General features: G+C 56.8%; 3 protein-coding genes across 5 annotated transcripts; all 3 read left to right on the top strand.

Moving 5' to 3' along the window:
• Nucleotides 1-612: 612 nt before the first annotated feature.
• SYT5 (synaptotagmin 5) lies at nt 613-7,179 on the top strand. 2 transcript variants are annotated; one of them, XM_081807318.1, is made up of 9 exons: nt 613-700; nt 1,781-1,904; nt 2,440-2,612; nt 4,170-4,289; nt 4,401-4,568; nt 4,914-5,081; nt 5,371-5,485; nt 5,758-5,891; nt 6,575-7,179. In XM_081807318.1, exons 2-9 carry the CDS (start codon nt 1,826-1,828, stop codon nt 6,773-6,775), a joined length of 1,158 nt encoding a protein of 385 aa, XP_081663444.1. In that variant the 5' UTR covers nt 613-700; nt 1,781-1,825; the 3' UTR covers nt 6,776-7,179. The 2 variants fall into 2 exon arrangements, with proteins under 2 accessions (XP_081663444.1, XP_081663443.1); XM_081807317.1 differs by having other exon boundaries at nt 5,368-5,485.
• Nucleotides 7,180-11,389: 4,210 nt separating this feature from the next.
• On the top strand, nt 11,390-17,328 carry DNAAF3 (dynein axonemal assembly factor 3). Of its 2 annotated transcripts, XM_031038113.2 has the most exons (12): nt 11,390-11,468; nt 11,581-11,669; nt 11,949-12,085; nt 12,454-12,547; nt 13,913-14,070; nt 14,349-14,531; nt 14,644-14,769; nt 14,871-14,993; nt 15,133-15,259; nt 16,041-16,155; nt 16,318-16,392; nt 16,477-17,328. In XM_031038113.2, exons 2-12 carry the CDS (start codon nt 11,585-11,587, stop codon nt 16,841-16,843), a joined length of 1,590 nt encoding a protein of 529 aa, XP_030893973.2. In that variant the 5' UTR covers nt 11,390-11,468; nt 11,581-11,584; the 3' UTR covers nt 16,844-17,328. The 2 variants fall into 2 exon arrangements, with proteins under 2 accessions (XP_030893973.2, XP_081663436.1); XM_081807310.1 differs by lacking the exon at nt 14,349-14,531.
• A 501-nt stretch (nt 17,329-17,829) lies between these two features.
• On the top strand, nt 17,830-21,179 carry TNNI3 (troponin I3, cardiac type). The gene is made up of 8 exons (XM_006742432.3): nt 17,830-17,999; nt 18,227-18,239; nt 18,383-18,469; nt 18,880-18,921; nt 19,195-19,326; nt 19,712-19,801; nt 20,329-20,505; nt 21,032-21,179. The coding sequence occupies exons 1-8, from the start codon at nt 17,989-17,991 to the stop codon at nt 21,113-21,115; spliced, it is 636 nt and encodes a 211-aa protein (XP_006742495.1). The 5' UTR covers nt 17,830-17,988; the 3' UTR covers nt 21,116-21,179.
• The last annotated feature ends 2,822 nt before the right edge of the window (nt 21,180-24,001 follow it).

Genomic DNA, 24,001 nt, shown 5'->3' with positions numbered 1-24,001 from the left:
TCCTGATTTTCAGGTACTGAGGTTAATGTCCTGGGAGAGAAGCTAGAAGGACCCACAATTTGGTACCTGAAAAAAATGTGTTTGGATGGTTGAGTCTCTCAGAGAGGGTTAGAGGTCCATACTTGTGTGCAGGGTCTGGGCAGTGTGGACGCTGTTTGCTGAAGCTAGGAGCATAAGGGCTTGCTTCCCGGGCCTGGTGCCGGGGGGAACCTAGAGGGTGGGGTGAGGTCTGGGGTGGCTTCACTGGAGACTTTCAGGCTGAGTCTTGTGTCTGGATAGCTGACTGCTTGGGTCTCCGGAGAGAGGCTCCGGGGTCCTCGGACTGGGTATCCTGGCGAGGGCGGGGGTGGGGAGAGGGGGCCTGGATGCCAGACAGCTGGACTAGAAAACAGAAAATCCTCGGGGACCAGGATAAATATCCGTGGACACCCTAGTGGTTCCTGGCCGGGGGCGGGACGAGGGGCGGGATGGGACTCTCCCTGTACCCGGGACCTAACACGCACGCGCGCGCGCGCGCGCACACACACACACACACACACACACACACTCACCAGCCGGCTCCGCTCTGCCGCGCCCCCGCCCCACCGAGCGCGGCGATCAGCACCCAGGACAGCGCCACCCGCCCGCGTGCGGGGGCGGGGTCCGGGCGGGGCCGGCGCCTGGGTGTCTCCTGCGAGGGTCCCGTTCAGCGGCCGAGCAGGTAGGAGCCTCTGGGAGGCCCTCCCTAAGCCCCCTCCTCATCCCCATCCCTAGAGAGCCGTGGTGTGTGTGGGGGGGGCGAGGAGGGGCACTGGGGAGGGACCGACCGAGGGAGTGGGAGGACTGGAGCCTGAAATGGGGAGATTGGGATTTAGAGAAAGGTCTGGAGACAAAAAGCAGAGGGGAGGGAGGAGCAAGCAGGGGGCGAGAGTGGGAGACCCTTGGAGTCACAGAACAGACCACAGGCGGAGGACAAGGGAGACACAGACAGGGGCGCGGCGAGAGGCGGGTGGGGGAATGGATAGAAATAGGGAGTGGAGAGAGGTGTGGAGGCCGAGGCGGTCACGAAGACAGGTGTAAAGACAGAGCTCGGGATGCGCGGGAGAGACAGCAGGCCGGGAAGGATGTGCGCCCCCACAGACCCCCTCCCATCCCTCCCCCCCCCCCCCCGGCAGTGGCAGCAGGGAGCCCTCGGCCTCGGCCCGAGCGGGGGAGGGCGGGGAGCCCGAGTCTGCCCGCAGGGCCAGATGTGCAGGGAGGAGCCAGCCGAGGGCGCGTAGACCGACGGGCGAGGCCGCCCTCTCCCCACGCTCGCTCTGCGCGGGATCGGGGGCTGGGGTCCTGACCCAGCGAGGTGCGAGCCTGCCGCGCGGGGACTCTGCCTGTACGTCAGCCCCGCCCGTTGTCTTGGCAACAGCTCGTTGCCAGGGCAACCATCGTTGCTCCCGCCCTGCCCGAACCAGCCACCCGTTGCTCGGGGCAACCCAGGGCTCCGGTTCTCACGCCCGCCTTGGCCACTTCCGGTTCAGGCCCGCGAGGACGGGCACGGAAGGGGTAGAAGTTGGCGGGATTCCTGGGGGCCTTGGAGGGCGGGGGCGTCCCTGAGGGATGGAACTAGGTCCTGGAACCCACCCCTGGCGCCCGCCCTCCGTCGCGGGGAGGCTGACACTACAACCCCCAGCATGCTTCGCGGCTGCTGGCTGCTTCCTATGCGGCCGGCCGCCCAGGGTGCCGATGGGAATTGGAGTTCTTGGTTGTTCGGCGGCTTCACAGAAAGCACCGGGTGGGCGTGGGGGGCTAGGGCTCTTGGGTGCCTCCGCAGAAAGGACCGTAAGACCTCGCCGACATGTTCTCGGAGCCCCCAACCCCAGGGCCTCCAGCGCCCGACACGCCTCCTGACTCGAGTCGCATCGGCCACGGCCCTGGTGAGCGAGCCTCGGGGGCCAGAGCGAAGGGAAAGCCCGGCTGGGATTCTCAGGGGCGGGATTCGAAGGGGTGTACTCGGCCGGCGGGCAGGCAAATCCGGGTGGCATTGCAGCGGGAATCCTGGGCTTGACTCTTAAGTGAAATGGACAAGAAAATCGAGAACCAGGTCAAAGAGTGTGGAATGGAATGGGATCTTGGACTGTCCACCTCTGACTTCTTTTAAAGATAGGGAAACTGAGGCCGGGGGAGGGGCATGGCTTCCAAACGCGTCAGGGGTTGAGCAGAAATTAGAATGGGGGTGGCAGGGGAGATGGAATTAACAGGTGAGAGAATCTGGACGTTGTCAGCCTAGAATAGGGCACCGGATCGCTTTATAGGTGAGAGCAGTTGGAAGGAAAACACGGCAATAAAACGGAATGGAAAAGGCCAGAGGGAAAACAAGGCCAGGATTCCAGCTTCCACGTGTAATTCGGACTGGATCAGCCGGCTTGCTTCCTAGGGCCTCAATGAGTGTTGTCTCCATGCCCTCTGCAGTACCCCCCTGGGCCCTGGCCGCAATCGTTCTGGTCTCAGGCCTCCTCGTCTTCGGCTGTTGTTTCTGTGTCTACCGGAAGCGCTGTCGGAGGCGGTTGGGCAAGAAGAGCCAGGCCCAAGCCCAGGTCCACCTTCAGGAAGTGAAGGAGCTAGGCCGGAGTTACATAGACAAGGTGTGGCCTGGCCCAGCCCCTCAGCCCTGCCCCGACCCGCACCCTTGGCCCAGCAGCCGCAGTCCCTGCTCTCTTCCCTCCTATGCTCACCTTACTGGCTCATTTCCCACCTGGACCCTAGGGATCTCGAGACGGGCCAGATCTAGTCCCTGTTCGCGAGAACCAGTCTGGTGGGGAAGTCAGACACTCACAAGACACGGTGGTATGTGACACGTTAGGGGCAGTACAGAGCATATGGGGGGTGCAGAGACACCACCTGTAGCCTGGGCAGTCCAAGGATGCATCCGAGGGAGGTATCTTCTGTGTTGAGACCCAAAGAACATACAGATTCACCCAGAACGGAGAGAAGGACATTGTAGCTCGAGGGAAGAGCATGTGCTGGGGCCTGGAATCCAGACTCTGAGGCATTTCACAATAGCTGGAGCACAAATGGCAAATATCCTGCACTCTAGAGTGGGCATCTGAAGAGCTCAGTAGTACTCATGTCACAAGGGCAATTGAGAACCACAGAAGATTCATGCGCAGCATGGGTGTTGGAATGAATCCTCTGGAACCCATGTGGAGGATGGATTTGGGGCAAGGAGGCCAGGGAGGAGGCTGGCGTTGCAGCCCCAAGAGAATGAAAGAAATGTGAGTTAGAAGAGGCCACTGGAATGGAAAATGAAAGCTTACAGGTGTCAGGGTCTGAGTGCATAGTGGAATGGTGCTCACCTGGAAGCCAGGAAGTCCTAGGTTTCCAACCCAGAGGAACCATTCCCCAGCTCTGTGACCTGGGGAAATTCACTATCCTTCTCTGAGACTCAAGTGTGTGGTCTGTAACCAGCATTTCCCCTCCTCCCTTGTCAACAAATCACTGTTGTAATGATCGCCCATCAGGCAGGACCTTTAGGGTCCTGGTATCCAGCCTCCATCCCTATTCCTCAAGCCAGCGACGTCCAAAGACCACCTGCATCAGACTCACCTCAGGTTCTCGTGGAAACACAAATTCTGGGCCTTGTACCAGACCTAACGAATCAGAATCTCTGAAGTGAAGGCATTTCACCACATTTCTCAGGGGAATTCTGATTCACGTTGAATTTTGAAAATTGGTGGCTTAGGTTAAGGAGAACTCTTGTTCTAGCTTAGAATGGCAAATACAGGGTAAAGATACTATTCCTCCTCCATGTTGTTCTGTGGCGAGATCACCAGTCAACATGTCAATTTGGACAACAACCCCAGTACATCCATTTGCATGTGAAATAAAAACTTCTGCATCCTTCTTGTAGGCAACAAGGTGCTATCAGCTCCTGTTTTTCTAGTCTAGGCATGACACACACACTGCATGTGTGTCTGTTCTCCCCCATAGCAGACATCATTAGTCAAACTTTGACTACTGCATCTGTGTTACTATGACTAGTCCTGCCTGTGGCAGACATCACTAGTCAGACTCTGACTCTGTTTAGCCTGCAAGTGCTCAGGGGTAGCCTGAGGGACCAGTGACTCTCCCTTGGCTTCTGGGCCTGGAGGATACCACTGTCAGGGGGAAAGTTCACCTGCCCTTGCTCCTGACTCCCTAAGGTGCAGCCGGAGGTGGAGGAGTTGGAGCCAGCACCATCTGGGCCAGGGTCACAGGTGGCCGAGAAGCATGAGCTTGGACGACTGCAGTACTCACTCGATTATGATTTCCAGAGTGGCCAGGTGGGTGGAGGAGGGGGGTGGTGTGGAGGGGAGGGTCCGAGGGTTCTAGCCCCTTTCTAGAGGAGGCTCCAAAAAGGAAGCTAAGACTAGAGTCCCCTCATCACCTTTCAGCTGCTGGTGGGCATCCTGCAAGCTGAGGGATTGGCAGCCTTGGACCTGGGGGGCTCCTCCGACCCCTACGTGCGGGTCTACCTGCTGCCGGACAAGCGGAGGCGGCATGAGACCAAGGTGCATCGGCAGACACTGAACCCACACTTTGGGGAGAACTTTGCCTTCAAGGTGAGCTCCTGGCCTCGATGCCCCAGGCTTGGCAACCTGCCCCAGTCCCTGGAACACTGGGGAGCGACTCCTTCAGCTTTTTCTGGAGGCAACCACAGCTCAGGTAGCAGCTACCAGCTCTGGGGACTATCACACTGGACCCTAGATTGTCGCTGTCGGGCACTGCTGACCCCTGGGCTGTTGCTTTGTTCCATTTGGGTTCCAGAAACTTCCGCACAGCTGTTCCCTTGAACCCTTGCTGCCCAACTCGCCGCCTTCTACCAGGATGTGCTGTGCCCCACTTCCTGTCTCTCTGACTTCCTACTCTCCACCTTGTGCTCTCTTCTCTGCGGCCCCCTCATCTAGGTCCCATACGTGGAGCTGGGGGGCAGGGTACTGGTCATGGCAGTATACGACTTCGATCGCTTCTCCCGCAACGATGCCATTGGGGAGGTGCGGGTCCCCATGAGCTCCGTGGACTTGGGGCGGCCAGTGCTGGCCTGGCGCGAGCTGCAGGCTGCTCCGCGGGAGGAGGTGAGCACTCGTGGCCACGCCCCTACGTCTGGGCCCGCCCACTGCGAGCCCGGGCCAATCAGATCACAGGCCTCTTGGACCCTCGGGGCTCCAGCCGTTCCACCTGCTTCAGAGTGCTAGTCCCAGGGGCTCTCCTGGTAGGTCCACATCTCGACTCCTCCTTGGATTGTACCACTGTGGTCCTCACTGGACCATTCCATTCTCAGGCGGGGGTGGGGGAGAAGGGTTCAAGAGGGGATGGATGTGAAACAGGGGCTCTGGCGAGGGGTCCCTCTCTGTCTTTTAGCAGGAAAAACTAGGTGACATCTGCTTCTCCCTCCGCTATGTCCCTACGGCCGGGAAGCTCACTGTCATCGTCCTGGAGGCTAAGAACCTGAAGAAGATGGACGTAGGAGGGCTCTCAGGTGTGTGGGAAGCAAGGAAATGGTGTGGGGAGGGGGCAAGGGGGAGCCTCTGTAGCCAAGGTTCTGGCAGTTTCTGGGTCCCGAGAGTCCCTTGGTGGAGAGGGAGGCCCAGCCTGCCATAGAGGATATAGATTTGCTTTGGGCAGAGAGAGAGACTTGAGGGGTGCACAGAGTGTCTCTGTGCTGTTCCAAAGAAGCTTCTCATGCATCCTCCTCAACATGATCCCCTGCACTCGGCAGTCGGGGGCTGTAAGACTCCTTTTTCCGCCCAGATCCGTATGTCAAGGTCCACCTGCTGCAGGGCGGCAAAAAGGTGCGTAAGAAGAAAACGACCATCAAGAAGAATACACTGAACCCCTATTACAATGAGGCCTTCAGTTTCGAGGTGCCCTGTGACCAGGTGCAGGTGAGCTCAGACCTACCTAAAGCCCCTGTCAGAGCAGCCCTTCCCCCAGAGTCCCAGGCCCTTAAAAGCCCCCGTTGCTAGGGGAAGGGAGACCCCTTAGCAACCTTTAGAAGCCAGGTCCTGGGGGCCTGGGGTTGTGTTTCCAAAGTCAGTTTCCTCTTATGAGGACCAGGGTGCCCCTCCCCCAAGTAAGACCAGGATGCCCGCCCCCAAGCAGGACCAGGGCGCCCCGCCCCCAAGCAAGACCAGGGCTCCGCCCCCCCCGCAGGAATTATGGGTACTAAGGAAAAGATTTCCCCACAACTCTTCAGGGGCGGGGCCGCACCTCCACCCATTTCAGAGTCCTGAAGGTTTGTCCCCCTTAGGAGGCTGTTCCCTAAGGAGGCTCCTAACAACCCCGACAAACCCCTACCACGTCCTGATTGTTTATCTCCTTTGAAATCTGATCGCAGAGACAGAAAGACTCCAGAACATCCCTCTAACAGAGGTTCTCCCCTCTCTCGCCTTCCACCCCCTTTACCGTTGGAGTCCCCCTGAGAGGCCTTAGCTCAGGGTGCTAACAAGTCCCGCTAGACCTCTGGTTGCTAGGGAGAGGGTCTCCTTGGCAACGATACCCGAGCCCCTCCCCGCCACGCCTCCTTCACGAGCTCTTTTGTCTCTTCCCCTGTTCTTCCTGTCTCCAGAAGGTCCAGGTGGAGCTAACGGTGCTGGACTATGACAAGCTGGGCAAGAACGAGGCCATCGGGAGGGTGGCCGTAGGGGCTGCAGCCGGGGGAGCTGGCCTGCGGCACTGGGCAGACATGCTGGCCAACCCCCGGCGGCCCATTGCCCAGTGGCACTCGCTGCGGCCGCCTGACCGAGTGAGGCCACTGCCTGCACCCTGATCCCCACTTCAAGCCCCTTGCCAAGCCTGGACTCGGCCCCTGACCTCAGACTCCTGGCCAGAGCCACACCCAGGCCTACCTTTAAGCCTACTCTGACCACTAACCACCCCCACCCCACCCCAAACTGACCCATTCCTGCCTTGCCACCCCCCATTATACCAATCATGGTGACTTGCCAACTCTCCCACCAAGCACACACCCAGAAGCCCCAGGGACCCCTGGGGGAGAGGAGCAATCTGGACTCCCCCAACCCCAGCCTCCCACTCTCTGCTTTGACAATCAGTGACCCAGCCTTCTACCCTCTTCACTCCCAGTGCCCCTCTTCCTGCACAGGATCACCCCCTCCTGTCCCTAGTCAGATTCCTGCACCGCTCCTGGGACCAAATAAATACTCAGCAACTTTGGTGGCCCGGACTTGTGCTTACTGATGGGGTGGGCAGAGCAGGGCCAGGGGCCCAAGAGGGTGGGATCACCCAAGGGCAAGGATAGGGCTGCTCATCCTGGAAACACACTGAGGGAAACTGGCCCACCCACCCACCACCCATGTATTCATTTATTCGTTCATGCACCCCTCCAAGCCTGGGTTTCTTCATCTGAAAAAATTGTGGTCATAACAATACCTCCTGTATGTTTGCTATGAAGAGTCTGTGAGAATCACGTACTTGCTCACGAATTTAATCTGCTCCCGCACCCATGACTTCCATAGATTTTCATACCCATATTTCCCTCCCTTCCCTTCTTTCTTCCATCATTGATCCATTCTATTTTCCCTGAGGCCTTCAGGGTGGCAGTTTCTGTTGGATGCTGGAACCCTAAGTTGATGCAGATCCAAACTTTACCCCCAAGTGACTTACTCTCATCACGGAAACAAAGTAGATATGTAGAGTCTGGGAATGAGATTCCCAGAAACTGGGAGAAAGGACAGAGTTATGCAGGGGAAAACTAATGGTTCTACCTCTTCCTTCCTTCAACAAATGCTGCCTCCTTATCCCTGTCTAGGAAAGACGATCATTTCATTGGCTCCTCCCTCCTCTCATCCCAGACAGGATTTCAGGTGGTAGACAAAGGTCCATGAAATTTGGCAAGAGAGCTCTCTGACCAGGAGGTTAAGAGGAAAATGAGGCAACAGGTTCCCCCATGTACTAAAGAAAGGGCAGAGTATTAACCTGCACTGAGCTTCCTGGTAGCCAATGGGAAAAGGGAAATCCGATCAGTTACACAGGTTGTAATGTCTATGCGATTTAACAAATTTCTTCAAAGTGATGTGGTAATTTCTCATGTGTGAGTGAGTGAGGGGACGTCTTTATGAAAATAGCCTGAGGTATTACTATTATTACTATTACTGCTACTCCTGCTAACAATAATCCTCACAACCACCCCATGAAATAGACATGGTTATTCCCAGTTGACAAATGAGGAAACTGTGCTTCAGAGAAGTAACATGACCTGCCTAGGATCATACAGCCAGGAAGTCTGTCTTTAAATCCTGGGATCAAATCTGTTCTGAGTTAGATGATGACATTGCGGTCCCTAGTTCCGTGTCAACAAGAAAGCCAACAAATGAGAAGAATAAAATCATTACAAATGGTGGTCCGTACTGGGCAGTAAGCTAGTGAGAGCTGAGATCAGGGCAGTCAAGGACAACTTACCTAAAGAGGTAATGTTTGAGCTGTGCTTTGAAGGACAAGATGGAACGAGGCTGGCAAAGATGAAGGGGAAATACACTGGAATATTATTCAGTCATAAAAAGGAATGTTTACACTGATTCATGCTACGGCATGATGAACCTTGAAAGCAAGATTATAAGTGAAAGAAGCCAGACGGACAAGGCCACATATTGTATGATTCCATCTGTATGAAATATCCAGAATAGGCAATCTATAGAGGGGAAAAAAAGTAGATTTGTGGTTTGCAAGACTAGGGAGAAGGAGAAATGGGGAGAGACTGATTAATGAGTACAGGACTTCCTTATGGAATGATGAGAAAGTTCTGGAACTAGACAGTGGTGATGGTTGCCCAACATTGTCAATGTACTAAATGTCATTAAACTTTATGTTGTGTGTATTTTACCACAATAAAAATAAGCAAAGATGAAGGGGAAGAGACTTCCAAGCAGAAGGAACCTTAAGTTGCAAAGGCCCTGGGGCAGGAATAGGCTTGGTGTATTCCCCAAAGAGTCAGGAGGCCAGTGAGTCCTGCAGGGTGTCCCAAGACCTCAGCTTCACTCCCCAGTGCCCAGAACTGTCCTCAGAAGGGGAATGGACCCCCCTTCAATCCATCACAGCACTGCCAACTGCATGTTACCATTCCCAATCTACAGAGCAGAAAACTGAGGCACAGAAAGGGTGACTGGTTGTCTAAGGTTGCATAGCTGGAGGAGGTGAGTCAGAGAGCCAAGGCTCCTTGGGTGTCACACCCTGTGCTTGGTGCTGGGGCTGATCTGGAGATGTGCCTCACTCAAGTCCCTGCCCTTATGGACCTCGAAGACAGGTTAAGTCACCTGGTGGAGGTCTCTCAGCCAGCAGGTGAAGGCAAGACAGAAAGCCAGGCACATCTGACGCCAAAAGCCACATTCTCAAGCATCCTGCCATCTGGTCTGAATATAAAGTACAGGGAGTCACAGGGTGTGGACTGCTGTGGCCATTCTGCTGGGAAGGCAGGAGCAGAACTTGGAGGAAGATCTCCTGCTGGACTTGGACATTTCCAGGGGCAGTGGCGGAGGTGGGGGATGGGGAGGGAGTGGAAATTGGAGGAGGGAACTACGCAACGAATTCAGACGCAGAGGCCAGAAAGGACTTGGTGTGTGCCATTACCAACATTTTTTGTTGTTGTTGTTGTTGTTTTCTTTTTAAGATTTTATTTATTTATTTGAGAGAGAGAGCGTGAGAGAGAGAACAAGATCACAAACGGGGGTGTGGGGGGAGGCGTAGAGGGAGAAGCCGACTCCCCGCTGAGCAGGGAACCCAAAGTGGGACTCGATCCCAGGACCCTGAGATCATGACATCGGGATCATGACATCGGCGGAGGGCAGTCGCTTAACCGACTTAGCCACCCAAGCGCCCCCCACCTCCGTTACCAACTTTCTGAAGCCCTGTTGTGTAGTCTGCCTATTTCCATGGCGTAAATACTCCCACTGTGGCTGATTTCAAGCCACCAGTGTGAAGTCACTGAATATGGAGTTGAGAGGAGATGCTTATTAGTATACTATCATATAGTAAAATAGTATTTCCCAGGGTCAGGACAAAGGTTCCAAAATTTAAGGCAAAGCCGACAAAACAAAACCACCAGTCAGCAAGATAAATAGTGTTTTAATACAATTTTTTTAAAAATTAAAATTAACGCAAAAAAAAAAAAAGAGAGAGAGAGAGAGAGAGATCCTGGGGCACCTGGGTGTCTCAGTCCTGCTAAGCGTCTGCCTTCAGGTCAGGTCATGATCCCACAGTCCTGGGATCGAGCCCAGCGTCGGGCTCCCTGCTCCGCGGGAAGCCTGCTTCTCCCTCTCCCACTCCCCCTGCTTGTGTCCCCTCTCTTGCTGTGTCTCTCTCTGTCAAATGAATAAATTTTAAAAAAATCTTAAAAATAAATAAATAAGGGGCGCCTGGGTGGCTCAGTCGTTAAGCGTCTGCCTTCGGCTCAGGTCATGATCCCACAGTCCTGGGATCGAGCCCAGCGTTGGGCTCCCTGCTCCGCGGGAAGCCTGCTTCTCCCTCTCCCACTCCCTCTGCTTCTGTTCCCTTTCTCGCTGTGTCTCTCTCTGTCAAATAAATAAATAAAATCTTAAAAAAAAAGAGAGAGAGAGATCCATGATGGATAAAATATAAAAATTTTAAAGACAGGGTCTGACCCTGCACTTGGACCACTCTGCCTCATCCCAACCCTGGCCCTGGTTCTCATAAAATTTTACGTAGAAAAATAGACAACCAGTGGTCGTAGTTTGCCAATTTGATTTTTTTAAAAACTATTGCGTTAAAATATTATTTCCTTCATTTGGGTACTACAATTGATGTAAAAAACCTTAAGACCATCAACAACAGGAAAAGTATAGTAAAATAAGAAGTGATGAGTTTTGAGTATATATTACGTTTATTTTAACGTAATGCATTTAACTTGAATTTAATTTTACTAATTAGTGAAACAATTTAATTTTTAGTAATGACTGTGCGTAACACCCAGGTCGCAGGATTACTGACACTTGAACAACCGGGGGCTAGTGCTAGCTAGCCCCAGCCCTTCGCTGCGTTTCCCGCCTGGGTGGTAGAACCACGGTGTGAGGGGTAAGGGGACCCAGAGCTCTGGGTGGCGTCACTTTAATTTGAATTAATCAAGATTCTGTTTCGTTCTAGGTCAACTTGAGTCGCCTCATACCTCCCCCATCCCAGAAATGTGGATCGCCCCAGGCCCCGCCCCAGACTCCCCGGCTCCGCCCCTTCGCCTCCAGCGCCGTCGTCATGACAACCGCGTCCACACGCCCTCCATTCCCGGGAGCGCTCCCATTGGTCAAAAGTTCGTAGCAGGCAGGTCCCGCTCGCTCCATTGGTCAGTTGATCGCGCCGGTGCCAACCCGCGTACTCCCATTGGCTGATTGGTCGAAAAGGAAGGGGGCTCTGGGCAGTTGCGTGTAGGGGGTGCAGAACAGCGGCGCCGCACCGAGCAGGGAGGGAGGGGGCGTCCCGGAGTCTCTGGAAGGATAGAGGTGAGGGGGTGTCACATGGAGGAGAGGGGCGAGAAGGGAGGGGCGGTGAGAGGGGCATGGGTGAGCGACGCAGAGACGATGGCTGGGGACTCCCAGGATGTCTGTTCCGCAGGGCCATGACCACACCGGCAGGTTCGGGCGCAGGCTTCGGCTCCATGTCCTGGTGGGGCCTGTCCCCGGCGCTGGACCTGCAGGCTGAGAGTGAGTTCCCACCCAGGACCACATCTGACAAGGCGGCTGCCTTCCCAGCCTGGCAGGCGGCGCGCTAACGTTCCCTGAGGCTCCAACGGTGGAGCCGCCCCTCACTGGGCAGCCCGAATGACCTCTGCGGACTACAAGTCCCAGAATGCTTAGAGGCACAGCTCCCTTGAGAATCTAGGCCAGGAGTGCGAGTCCTGCTGGAAGTTGTAGTCCATCGTTCTGAGGAGGCTGCAGGGGGCGCTCTCCAGGCCACCACCCCAGCCTGCGTCATCTTGCCAGGTCCTCCTGTGGACTCCAGGGGCGATACAGAGCCCAGGACCCCCGAGCTAGATGTACTGCTGCTGGGCTCCGTGGATGGGCGGCACCTGCTTCGGACCCTGGCCCGGGCGGCGCTCTGGCCTAGCAAGAGGTTACATGTGAGCTGGGATTATGGGGTCGTGGAGGGAGGAGGATGAAGAGGAGGGCCCAGATTCCTAAGTCCTGAGGGAGAAGGGAGCTGGAGGCCTGGACTGCTAGGTCCGAGGGAGGTAGAAGCTGGGGACCCAAACTCCTGGGTTGGGGACTCTTGGGTTCAAGTGGGAGGGAGTGCCTAAAGACTGGGTCTCCAGAGTAACGGTGGGAAGGAGGGTTCTGAGTGCCCAGACTCCTGTGTTTGAAGGAAGGGGGCCAGTGTACAGGATGCCTGGATCCTGTGGAGGGTGGAGGCTGAGGTCTTCCTTTCCTGGGTCTCTTAGGAGCTAGGGACACAAATCTCAGAATCATTTTGCTCTGTCTGTCCTTCCAGTTCTTTGTGCTAGAGAATAATCTGGAAGCTGTGGCCCGACACATGCTGATCTTCAGCCTAGCTTTGGAGGAACCTGAGAAGATGGGGTTGCAAGGTCAGTTGCAAGGACCCAGACATTCTGCCCCCCAGCCTTTTCCCCCTGCCCACAGGGATTCTGGCATTTCAATGGTACTATTAAACATTTTGGTCATTGTTCCCACCTGTACAAAAATATACTATCTCCTAGAGCCATTGAGAGAATCCCAGAAGAAAATCCACATAAATTCTCAGCCCAGTGCATGCCATAGCATGCAAGCATTCAAAGCCTCCTACCACACAAGAGGGCCAAAAGAGATCAAAGGACTTCTTAAGAGGTAGTGAGTCCCCCAGATGTGGGGAAGGTTTGGCCGAGCTGAGCTCAGTCCTTTGCAGAGCCTCCCCACAGGCCTGAGTGCTGAGCTCAGTCCTTTGCAGAGCCTCCCCACAGGCCTGAGTGTTGAGCTCAGTCCTTTGCAAAGCCTCCGCACAGGCCTGAGTAGCAGTAGCCTCAGTTAGAGACATGAATCCCAGAGAGTCTGCCTTGAGGAGGCAGCCCTGAAAGGAGGGGAGGAGGAGGATTTGGGCAGGGACGCAGGGATGATGATTTCTCAGTGGCAATGACTTCGGCTTAACGCCTGGAGCAAAGTCTGGACTGAGACAGTCTGTTCAAATTCAGGCTGTGCTTGCTGAGTGACCTGGGGCTAGTACCTGCCCCTTTCTGGGCCTACATTGTTTCTACATTGATAAAATGGAGATCCTAAAAGTTCTTTTCCCATAGAGTTCTTGTGAGGATTCAATTAAAAAAAAATGCATAGCTCCTGGCTTATGATACAGACTCAGTACCTCTTAGTGATGATTATTGTTATCACGAGTATGGATGGTAGTTGTCATTAATAGCCCAGAGCATTCACAATACGCTGCACACATTTCACAGCGCACCTTGTAAAAGGCTCTGAAACAACTAGATCTAACTAAAGGTATATAGCTCTGTAAGATTCTTAAACCACTAAATGAAACAATTTACATATTGATAGAGATACATTGATATAGATGTATATGTATATACAACTAAAGGTATATAGTTCTCTTGTAAGATTCCTAACTAAAATGGAACAATTTAACACTGTACTATTTTAACACGCATAAATCTCCATTTCCGTCCCTATCTATGTATAACGTTTTCTTTTTTAAGGCAAGGAAAATTTGAACTTGAAATTCAGGACTGGGCTCACCTGGAGGGTGGGGAAGACTAGAAGGAGGCCTAGGTTAGGTGTAAGTTATTCTTTGTGTTTGAGGGATGGATGAGGAGTTGGCCAGTGTCCCTAGTGCTCACATGACTATGACATAATAAGATTACTATAAAGAGGGTATGCGTCATCCACACGGGTCTCATTTCTGGGTTCCCTCCTCTGCTCCCCCCACTAATCCCCCCCCCCCCCAGAGAGGAGCGAGACCTTCCTGGAGGTGTGGGGGAACGCGCTGCTGCGCCCCCAGGTGGCCGCCTTCGTGCGCGCCCAGGCCAACCGCCTGGCGCACCTGGTCCCGGAGCCCGACCGCCTGGCGGAGCAGCTGCCGTGGCTCAGCCTGGACGCCCTCAAGGTGCCGTCACCGCCCAGGATCCGGATGGCCACGGGAAGAATGGAAATGGGCAGCCCCAAAGGGTTTTCGTTGATGGAGTTCGAGCCCCAGCTCCCCGGCTCCCAGTGTGGGATGTGACCTAGGGGGTGGCTGCTCCTCTCTGAACTTCAGTTTCTTCATCTGAGAAATGGGAGAATGGTTCCCACGCCCTGGGATGGAAGGGAGGGTAAAGCGGGAGAAACCGCTCTCCCTGCAGCCCCCTCTCCCTCGCTGTCTCCCCACGCATGCTGGCCGTGCAGTTCCGCGAGCGCGACGCCCTGGAGGCTGTGTTCCGCTTCTGGGCCGGCGGGGAGAAGGGGCCCGAGGCCTTCCCCATGAGCCGCCTCTGGGACTCCAGGCTGCGTCACTACCTGGGCTCCCGTTACGACGCCCGGCGCGGTGTCAGCGACTGGGACTTGCACATGAAGCTGCACGACCGCGGGGTGAGGGGGCTGGGAGGGGGGCTGGGGGCCCAGACTCCTGGGACTGAGGGAGGAGGGGCTGGGGGCCCATATACCAGATTTGCTTAGACCTCTGTCCATTCCTCCTACCCAGGCCCGAGTCATCCACACTCGCGAGTTCCGGCGTTGGAGGGACACGGGCGTCGCCTTTGAACTCAGAGACTCCAGCGCCTACCACGTGCCAAACCGGACCCTTGCGTCGGGTCGTCTCCTGAGTCATGTGCGTGTCTACTCCCTGTCCTGGCCAGTCCTTTCCGGGGACACAGGAACCGGGGTCTCCAACACTGACCTCCCCTGCCTCTTCTCTCCCTGCTTTCCCAGCACGGAGAGCGTGTTGCAGCGCGCGGGTACTGGGGGGACATCGCCACGGGGCCATTCGTGGCCTTTGGCATTGAAGCGGATGATGACAGCCTCCTACGGACCAGCAACGGACAGCCAGTCAAGGTGTGTGGCTGGAGGTTGTGGGGCTGGGGAAGGTCCCGCCTCTCTGTACTTTCTAAACCCAGTCTGGAAATCCAAGCTAGCACAGGGCCCTGCTCTAGGCCCTGCCTTGTCACCCTGGCTGCGCCCCTTCTCTCCCCAGACCGCTGGTGAGATCACTCAGCACAATGTGACGGAGCTGTTCCGAGAGGTGGCCGCCTGGGGGCGCCCGAGAAACACCCTCGGAAACCCCAAGCAGGTGCACCAAGACGGGGATGGAAGCCCAGAGCGTAAGCGTCGGCGTCAGCTCACCCCCTTGAAATGGCAGTTGGGTGGTAAAGTGGGCACATCATCCTCTGGGGAAGAGTGGGACCCAGACCCCCATCCTGAGATTCAGGTATTTAATGTGCAAGTGCTTACCAATATGGTTTCCAATGTCTGAATAAGTGATCTCCTATTCCTGACATTGTCTTTTTGTTTCTTTGTATTTCTCTCTCTTTCCTAAATTCTGACACCATGTTATCATTCTGAAGTCCAACAGTAGAATTCTAATCCTACCTGCAGAAGTCTAAGAGACAGAACATTCTAGCAAGGTGCTGGGTCCCAGCTCACCTCATTCTGGTCATGCCTCTCTTGTAACCGTCCCCCAACCTGGCTCTTCCTGGGTATGTGGATACCCTGTATGGCCATGGGCCATCCACTCTTTCTTTCTTTTCTCTTTTCTTTCTCTTTCTTTCTTTCCTTTTCTTTTCTTTTCTTTCACAGAGAGAGAGCAGGGGGAGTGGGAGAGGGAGAAGCAGGCTTCCCACCGAGCAGGGAGCCCAATGCGGGGCTCGATCCCTGGACCCTGGGATCATGACCTGAGCCGAAGGCAGACATTTAATGACTGAGCCACCCAGGTGCCCCTCTCTTGGGTCTCAGTTGCCTAGTCTGTAAAATGGGTCTCTGCTTGCCGGGCTGACCTTCCCAGAGTTTTCCAGGAATCCATCTACGAGAAAGGGCTTCAGGACAGGCAAGGAGTGTTCTCTCCAAGCTTTGTGTGTCTGCCTAACTCTGCCAGTTCTTCCCCAGCTGCCCCTGCCCCGGAATTCTTCAATGTGCACTTCCTGCCTCTGGGCTCTGCCCAGACCCTTCACCACAGGACCTGCTACAAGGAACGGTTCCAGCTTCTCTATGTGGCCTGTGGGTAAGAGAGAGTTTCCCAGACTTCCCTCCCCCAGCTCCTCCTCCCTTACACCCAGGAGTCCTGGCTCCCAGCCCCTCCTTAATCAGTGTCCGGATCCTCCAGCCCCACTCCTCCCTCAGGACCTGAAAGTCTCAGTCTTGGCCCTCCCTTTCCTCTGCACAGGATGGTGCATCTTCTCAGCCCCGATCTCGGGGCCTGCGTGGCCCCTGGAGGACGCCTGGTGGTGGAATTAGCCCGGTGAGCCAGCGGAGGGCAGGGCAGGGAACGTCCAGGCTGAGGGCTGAAAGCCGGGACCCCTAACGGGCCCCTTCCTGGTTTCAGGTACCTGGTGGACCTGCGGCAGGAGCAGCTGCAGGGGTTTGCCACCCGGGTCGGGGAGCTGGCTCAGGCGGCTGGGTTCACCCCCCGGCCCCAGACCAGGCCCTCAGAGACCTTCGCACGCTTCTACAAGGCCCCGGACTCTGCTTACCACCGCCCTGACGCAGCTGTGGGCTCCGTGACTCCGCCCCCTGAGGTCCTGGTCCCGCCCCTTGAGGACCAGGGCCAGCCTCTGGAACGCAGGACCCCACCCTCTGGGCGCCTCAAGCAGCCCCCAGAGTCTCCGGCGCCACCCACAGAGAATCAGACCCCAAAACCAGAGAGTCTGACTCCACTGCCAGATGCCCGGTCCCCCATCTCTGACTCGTAAAGTCAGGTCCTGGAATTAGAGCCCACCTCTAGAATACTCAGTTGTATTCTCAGCAGTCTTAGGCAGCTCCAGAGGTGCTGCTAGGATTTCAGATTACTTACCTGGGGTTCTATATTCTGTTCCTAGAATTCTAGATTGTTCTTTCAGAGTTATGTATTCCACTCTTGCGACTCTAAACACCGCCTACAGAGATCCGGCCCTGAGTCTTAGGCCCTCTGTGTGGCCTCCTGGGGATTGGGGGAATCTGCTCTCCAGGGCCGCTCAACACCCACACTGTCCAAGTAAAGAGAGCAGGGTCCTCTTCTTCGTGTGCCCATGTGTCTTTCTGGTCTTCAGTCTTGTCTCCAGGGCTGGCAGAGGGGCTGTGCTGGGGTGGTCAAGAGAGGAGACCTAGTTCCTAGTGAACTAGAGGTGGATTTCTCCATGCTTTTGTTGCCTGAGAGTCTGGACCATGTCTGGATCCTCAAATAAATCAACAAAATTTATTGACTGGCTAACAAGTTTGGGATACAGAAACTGACCATAGTTCTTATGAAGATTGCAGTTTAGTGTGGGGATAAGGCCCAGACTCCTGGGTCTCAGGGAGGAGGGGAATGGGGGGCTGGACTCCTGGGTCTGAGGGAGGAGGGCCTGGGGGCCTGGACTCCTGTGTCTGAGGGAGGAGGGGGCTGGGGGCCTGGACTTCTGGGTCTGAGGGAGGAGGATGGGGCTGGGGCCCTGGACTCCTGGGTCTGAGGGAGGAGGAGGGGCTGGGGTCCTGGACTTCTGGGTCTGAGGGAGGAGGATGGGGCTGGGGGCCTGGATTCCCGGGGTTTGAGGGAAGAGGGGGCTGGGGGCCTGGACTCCTGGGTCTGAGTTCCCAGGCCGCCAAGGTGGAAGGGTGATCCAGCTGGAGCACGGCCCGGCCCACCCCATCCCTCACGCGCCCCAGTTATCTCGCATCCCAGGCAGGGGGAGGAGGTGACAGCAGTATATTTAGTCTCAGTCCACGCCACTTGTCTCAGTGTCCTCAGTCAAGTTTGAGCAGCCCGGAGGAGAACGAAACCCCGGGGGCCTTCAAGGTCACCCCGGACGCGCCCTCACTGACCCTCCAAGCGCCCCTTGCCCTTTCTCTGCCTCCTGCAACCCCTGGCCTGAGTCTCAGCATGGCGGACGAGTGAGTGCAGCTTGGTAACTCGGACTCCCGAGGCCTGAGGCGGTGGGAGGTGGACACAGGGTCTGAGAAGGGAGGTGGGGACAGGATCCCTGGGTGTCTGCACGAGGGAAGAGTTTGGGACTCAGACCCCCTAGGACCCAAGGATGGGGGAGCTGGTGGGCCGGAGTCCCTTAGACAGGACGGGACACAGCCCCCCATTAATCCCCCCTCCCTGTCTCTCCCTCCAGGAGCAGCGATGCGGTGAGAGCGGGCACCGTCCGGGGGCGACCAACGGGGGAGGGGCGCAGCAGGGAGGGGCCTGGGGCAGGAGGCTGCAACCCCAGGACACGTGGTGGGGGGGTGGGGGGCCCGGCGGTGACGCGGCTCCGTTCCCCCAACCCCAGGAGGGGTGCCCGCCCCCCGCTCCCACCCCGATCCGACGACGGTCCTCGGCCAACTACCGCGCGTACGCCACGGAGCCGCACGCCAAGGCGAGTGCGGGGCTGCGCGGGTCTGGGTTCGGAGTCCACAGAGGCGGGCGGCACCTAGGGGTGGGGGCGGGGCCAGAGCCTCAGACGGGGCGGGGCTTTGGTCGCGGGCGGAGCCTAGGAGGACGGCGCGCTTCAAGGGCGGGGTTTTGCAGAGGCAGGGCTCGGATTGGTGAGACCTGCCTATGGGCGGAGTTCCGTTGCCCGTGGGAACTGCGACTGCTTAGGGTAGAGAGGGCGGTGCCTAACCAGTCAGGGGCCAGGATTGGTGAATGGGGATGAGGGGCGTGGCTTCCCGTAGATTCGGGGCTGGACCAGGTGTGAGGGAGTGGCTGTGAGGCCCCCCCTCCGCCCCCACCGTCCGTCTTCCATTCCTCGCCCTGATTGTCCCTTGCTCCATTCCACCCCGGCAGAAAAAGTCCAAGATCTCCGCCTCGAGGAAACTGCAGCTGAAGGTGCCGGCCTGGAGGGGGCTCCTAGGTGTCCTCAGGGGGCAGAGCTTGGGGGTTGGGTGCATGGGGGGCGGGGCCTCCGTGGCGAGCGGCGGGGCTTGTGGTGAGCCGCCTTGGAACGATGGACCCGACCTTGAGGGGGAGTGTCTCTGTGGGACAGCTGACCGGGCCTGGGACTAGAGAGAGGGCTGTCCCGGCCAGGGCGGCTTCCCCGGTGCGGCGCAGCCCTCATCCGCTATCCCGGGGGTGCTGCGGCGCCTGGCCTCCCCTCCGCAGACCCTGATGCTGCAGATTGCGAAGCAAGAGCTGGAGCGGGAGGCGGAGGAGCGGCGCGGAGAGAAGGGGCGCGCTCTGAGCACGCGGTGCCAGCCCCTGGAGCTGGCCGGGCTGGGCTTCGCGGAGCTGCAGGTACCCGCTCTCAGCAGGGACTCCTGCCCAGCTGGGGATCCAAGGTTCCTAATGGCCGGTCTTGCATCCTTGGGACTCACGGGTCTGGTCACTATGCCCCACTTCTGCTGGAGACCTTGGGGTCCAGTCTCCCAATCCTTACCCTCAGGAGTTCAGAAATATGGCCTGCAGCTGCCTACAGTCTCAAAATCCAGAGGTTGATTTCTCCAGTCCCAGTTCCGTCAGATTCTCTGGACTCTTGGCTCCTAGCACCCTTTGTTCGAGCTGCCCCAGAGTCCAGCTTCAAACTATTCCTCCAGGACCAGATGTCCAGACCCCCAGCCCCTCCTCCTTCAGACTCAGGACTCGGGGTCCCCCCCCACATATACCACAACTCCTTGACCAGGACTTGTGCCGACAACTCCATGCCCGCGTGGACAAAGTGGATGAAGAGAGATACGACGTGGAGGCGAAAGTCACCAAGAACATCACGGAGGTGGGGGACATTGGGAAGTCTCGGTCTCTTCAGGGTAGGGTCTGGTGCCTGTCCCCTTGCAGCTGTGTGTGGGTGCAGACGCCAGGAGACCCAGGACAGCTCTGTGGGGCTGGAAGGGACGGGGCAGAAGAATGAGTATAGAGTGGTTAGGGAAAGCTGTTCCAGGCAGACAGAACAGCATGCAAAAGCCAGGAGATGAAAAAGCGAAGATGTGTCTGTGGAAATGTGTAGCCGGAGCATCGAGTGTTGATGAGTGAGCTCAGGCATGGCTCAGGGAATTGTGGGATGCACACAGCTGGACCGGGATGTGTCAGTGTCTCCTTTGCAGAGAGGAGACTGGACAGATCGGGGAGGACTTAGAGTTACTGGATGAGGCCCTTGGAATTTTTCCCGAAGGCGGTGGGAGCTGAGCCTGGATGAGGCCTCCATAGGCTCGGAGAGGGATAGGAGGGAAATGTAGGGTGAAAGCATGGGGCTGGGGGAGGTGGAGTGGGGGGGTCTCCACCTCCTCTTATGGCTGCTCCCAGATCGCAGATCTGACCCAGAAGATCTTTGACCTTCGGGGCAAATTTAAGCGGCCCACCCTGCGGAGGGTGAGGATCTCTGCGGATGCTATGATGCAGGCACTGCTGGGTGCCAGGGCTAAGGAGACCTTAGACCTGCGGGCCCACCTCAAGCAGGTGAAGAAGGAGGACACAGAGAAGGTGAGTGTGGCTCGGGCCAGGGAAGGGGGTGCTCAGAGGAGACAACAGTCCTAGGGCCTCAGCTCAGGGCAGATGATACTTGGAGTTATGGGGAGAAGAATCTGGTAAGGGGTCCTCAATAGGAACTGTAGGAGGGGCATAGGAAGTGCAAGAGGAAGAGAGAAACTAGAAGGGGAAGCCAGGAAGTGCATGAGGGAGAAAGGAAGTAGCAAGGAGTCAGGAAGTGTGTGAGGTCTACAGGAAGTCCATGAGAGAGAAAAGTAGTGCATGGGGGAGACAAGAAGGGGAAGACGCAGAGTCTCCTAGGAAGAGACATAAGCAAGGAGGCCCGCAGTGCGTGTGTTAGACAGGATGGGCGTGGGGGCAAATTTGACGGGATTGCCTGAGGGGACGAGAAGTGTTCCAGAACCAGATTCCGGGATGGACATCCAAAACACAGTGGCCCAGCAGGCTGGAGGGTGGGCGGAGGATATTTGAGAGACTGTAGACCAGGGAGAGACCCTAACCCTTGACCCCATTCCTCCAGGAAAACCGGGAGGTGGGAGACTGGCGTAAGAACATCGATGCGCTGAGTGGAATGGAGGGCCGCAAGAAAAAGTTTGAAGGCTGAGCCGGCCTGCCCCCTGCCCTAGCGCTGCAGGTGTCCCGGAGGAATAAACCTTCTCTCTGAGCTAGGAGTGGCTGCACGTCTGCTGTCTGGGGGAGGGGGGGTGTGTGAGGGAGATGAGAGGACAGAGGGGAGGGCCCCCCAAGCCACACCACACCACAGGAGCAGAGCTGGTGCGTTCTCAGCTCTTCTGCTGCACCTGGGGTGCAGAGAGGCTCAGACCAAGGCCCAAAGAGAGAGACACCCACAGGCACAGAGAGAGCCAGAGACCCACAGAGAGGGAGAAAAGACAGAGATTCCTAGAAAGATGTGCAAAGAAAGGGACAATGGAGAGGCAGATGTATACCAAAAGCCCAGAGACCACTGAAAGAAAGAAATAGGGACCCAAAGAGGGAGAATGGCAGAGACATGGGGAAGGATGCCCCCGAAAGAGACAGAAAGATAAGAGACACGGATCCAGAGACAAAGACAGACAGAAACGGGGTCACAGACAGATACCAATAGACAGATACCGAGAGGGGCAGATTCACCTACAGTAATGCAGAGACAAAAATGCACGGGGAGACAAGGGGAGTGAAAGACACAGACGCGGAGAGATGCAGACAGAGCCTGAAACAGACCCAGAGAGAACCCCCAGAGAAATGCCCAGAAATAGACATAGAGATGGCAGACAGTGAGAGACAGAGACACGGTGAAGCAGGAGGGGTGGCTGGCTCCCCTAGAGTTCAAGGTCATGGCGTGGCAGGGAAAGGGTGGGGAGGAATCCCAAAACAGATCAGTGTCAGATGGAGGTGGGGGAGTGTGAGGTCGAGCAGGCCTGACACCACACCCTCTCCCCTCCCCCGACCCACACCTGCTTCCCCGCTTTAGCGCCTGTTGTCACCAGGGTGGAATCCTGGTGGCAGACAAAGGGGTGGGGGTGGGGAGGGGGGAGACAGAGACACACAGATGGAGAGTCACAGAGACAAAGGAAAGAAGGACAGTGTCGGAGAGACCGAGAGACCGGAACCAGAGCCATATAAGAGAAAGCGCTCCTTCTACTCCTTTTGTCAATAAATATTCTCCAAGGACCTACTATGTGCTGAGCACAGGGACTTCAAAGCATAGAGTGCAGCCTGCTGGAAGGGAGGTGGGGCGCCCAGAGGTTGGAGGTCACCTGACCCAGCCTGGGTTCAAGGCAGTGCTGATGGGGCGGAGGGGTCCCCAAGCAGCCAGGAGGTGCCAGGATCCTGAATGTGGAGCCAGAGTGGGGGCAGGGCAGCCTCGGAGCTGGGACTCTAGGTTGGAGAAAGGAATTCTCTGGCCCTCCCCACCCCTGGGGGGCGGGGCCGAGGCTCCGCTATAAACCCCAGGGTGCTTGGGGGTGCTTCAGCTCGGTCAGCAAGGCTCTGTCCCGCCGCTCACTGACTCTGCAGACCCAGCCTTAGGTAATGGTCCCAGGGACTTTGTACTTGGGGGAGAGGACAGGAGGGGTGTGAAGGACTATGGAGGTGGACGGGGCACAAAATGAAGGCTTGAATTCCGGGGAAACTCAGACTTCACAGGGACTGAGGACTGAGGTATTAGGATTTGGGAGTTACAGAGTCTGGGGTGCCAAGATTGGGGTGTCCCAGAATATAACACCTTCAGACTGAAGAGGTCTGAGATCTGAGGGAATCTCAGGAATTGGGGGTTTCTGGGCTTAGCTGTTTGATGGTCTGGGGGTCAGGAGGGAGCCTCTGGGGATTTGAGAATTGAGGTCTCCAGGTCTGAGGCCTTATGACTGGAGGTGTCAAAATTCGGGGCATCATGAATGCACCTCTGAGCTTGGGCATCTGGGTTTTGGGGTCTCAAGATTCTGAGGCTTCAGAATGTAGGTGTCAAGACCTAGGGCATCAAGATCTGAGGATGTCTCAGCCCAGAGTGGAGTCTCAGGAACTGGGGTCTCAGAACCTGGAGACATGAGGACTTGCTTGTCCCCAGAAACCAGGGGCATCATCAACTGGGGTCCCAGGATTTAGGGGTGCTCTTAACCTGGGTACTGTGGGTCCTGGGGGACCTTAAAGGTGGGGTGCTGTCTATGTAGGGGTCAGGATGAGGTCTATGGACAAGGCTGCTCTTGATGAGTTCAACCTCCTCCAAGGCTGTGGGTGGTGGGGCAAGGAGGGGACAGGTGGGAAGATAATCAGCCCGGGGCGGGGTGTGTGTGTGTGTGTGTGAGAGGGAGCGGGTGTGACTAATTCTCCCAGGAGCCTCCCCCCTTGAATCCCTTCTTAGGAAATGTCCTCTGTTTCACCATGTACGACATCCCCCCAAAATAGCCTTTGGGGGGTGGGGCAGCTATTGTCTTCAGGCCACAGTCCCTTCCCAAATACCTTTTCCTAATCCCCACTCAGATCAGATTCCCATGCACATGTCATAAGACAAAAGAGGACAGCTGTGGTGGTGGAGGGGCAGGAGTGCAGCATTGGGGCTGTGCCCCCCCACACTTCCCAGAGCCCTTCCCTGTCAGGCCCCCAGTCCCTCCTCTCTCAGACCCAGGAGTCCAGACCCCCAAACCCTCTTCCCTCAGACCCGGGAGTCCAGACCCCCAGCACCCTCCTCCCTCAGACCCGGGAGTCCAGGCCCCCACCTCCCTCCTCCCTCAGACCCAGGAGTCCAGGCCCCCAGCCCCTCCTCCCTCAGGCCCAGGAATCCAGACCCCAGCCCCTCCTCCCTCAGACCCGGGAGTCCAGGCCCCCAGCCCCCTCCTCCCACAGACCCAGGAGTCAGACCCCAGTCCCTCCTCCCTCAGGCCCAGGAGTCCAGCCCCCCAGCCCCTCCTCCCTCAGATCCAGGAGGCCAGGCCCCCAGCCCCTCCTCCCTCAGACCCAGGAGTCCAGCCCCCCAGCCCCTCCTCCCTCAGACCCA

The sequence above is a fragment of the Leptonychotes weddellii genome, chromosome 16, assembly GCF_054177405.1.
Source record: "Leptonychotes weddellii isolate Sample4059 chromosome 16, ASM5417740v2, whole genome shotgun sequence".
NCBI classification, from domain to species: domain Eukaryota; kingdom Metazoa; phylum Chordata; class Mammalia; order Carnivora; family Phocidae; genus Leptonychotes; species Leptonychotes weddellii.
This window is presented reverse-complemented; position numbering and strand designations above follow the sequence as displayed.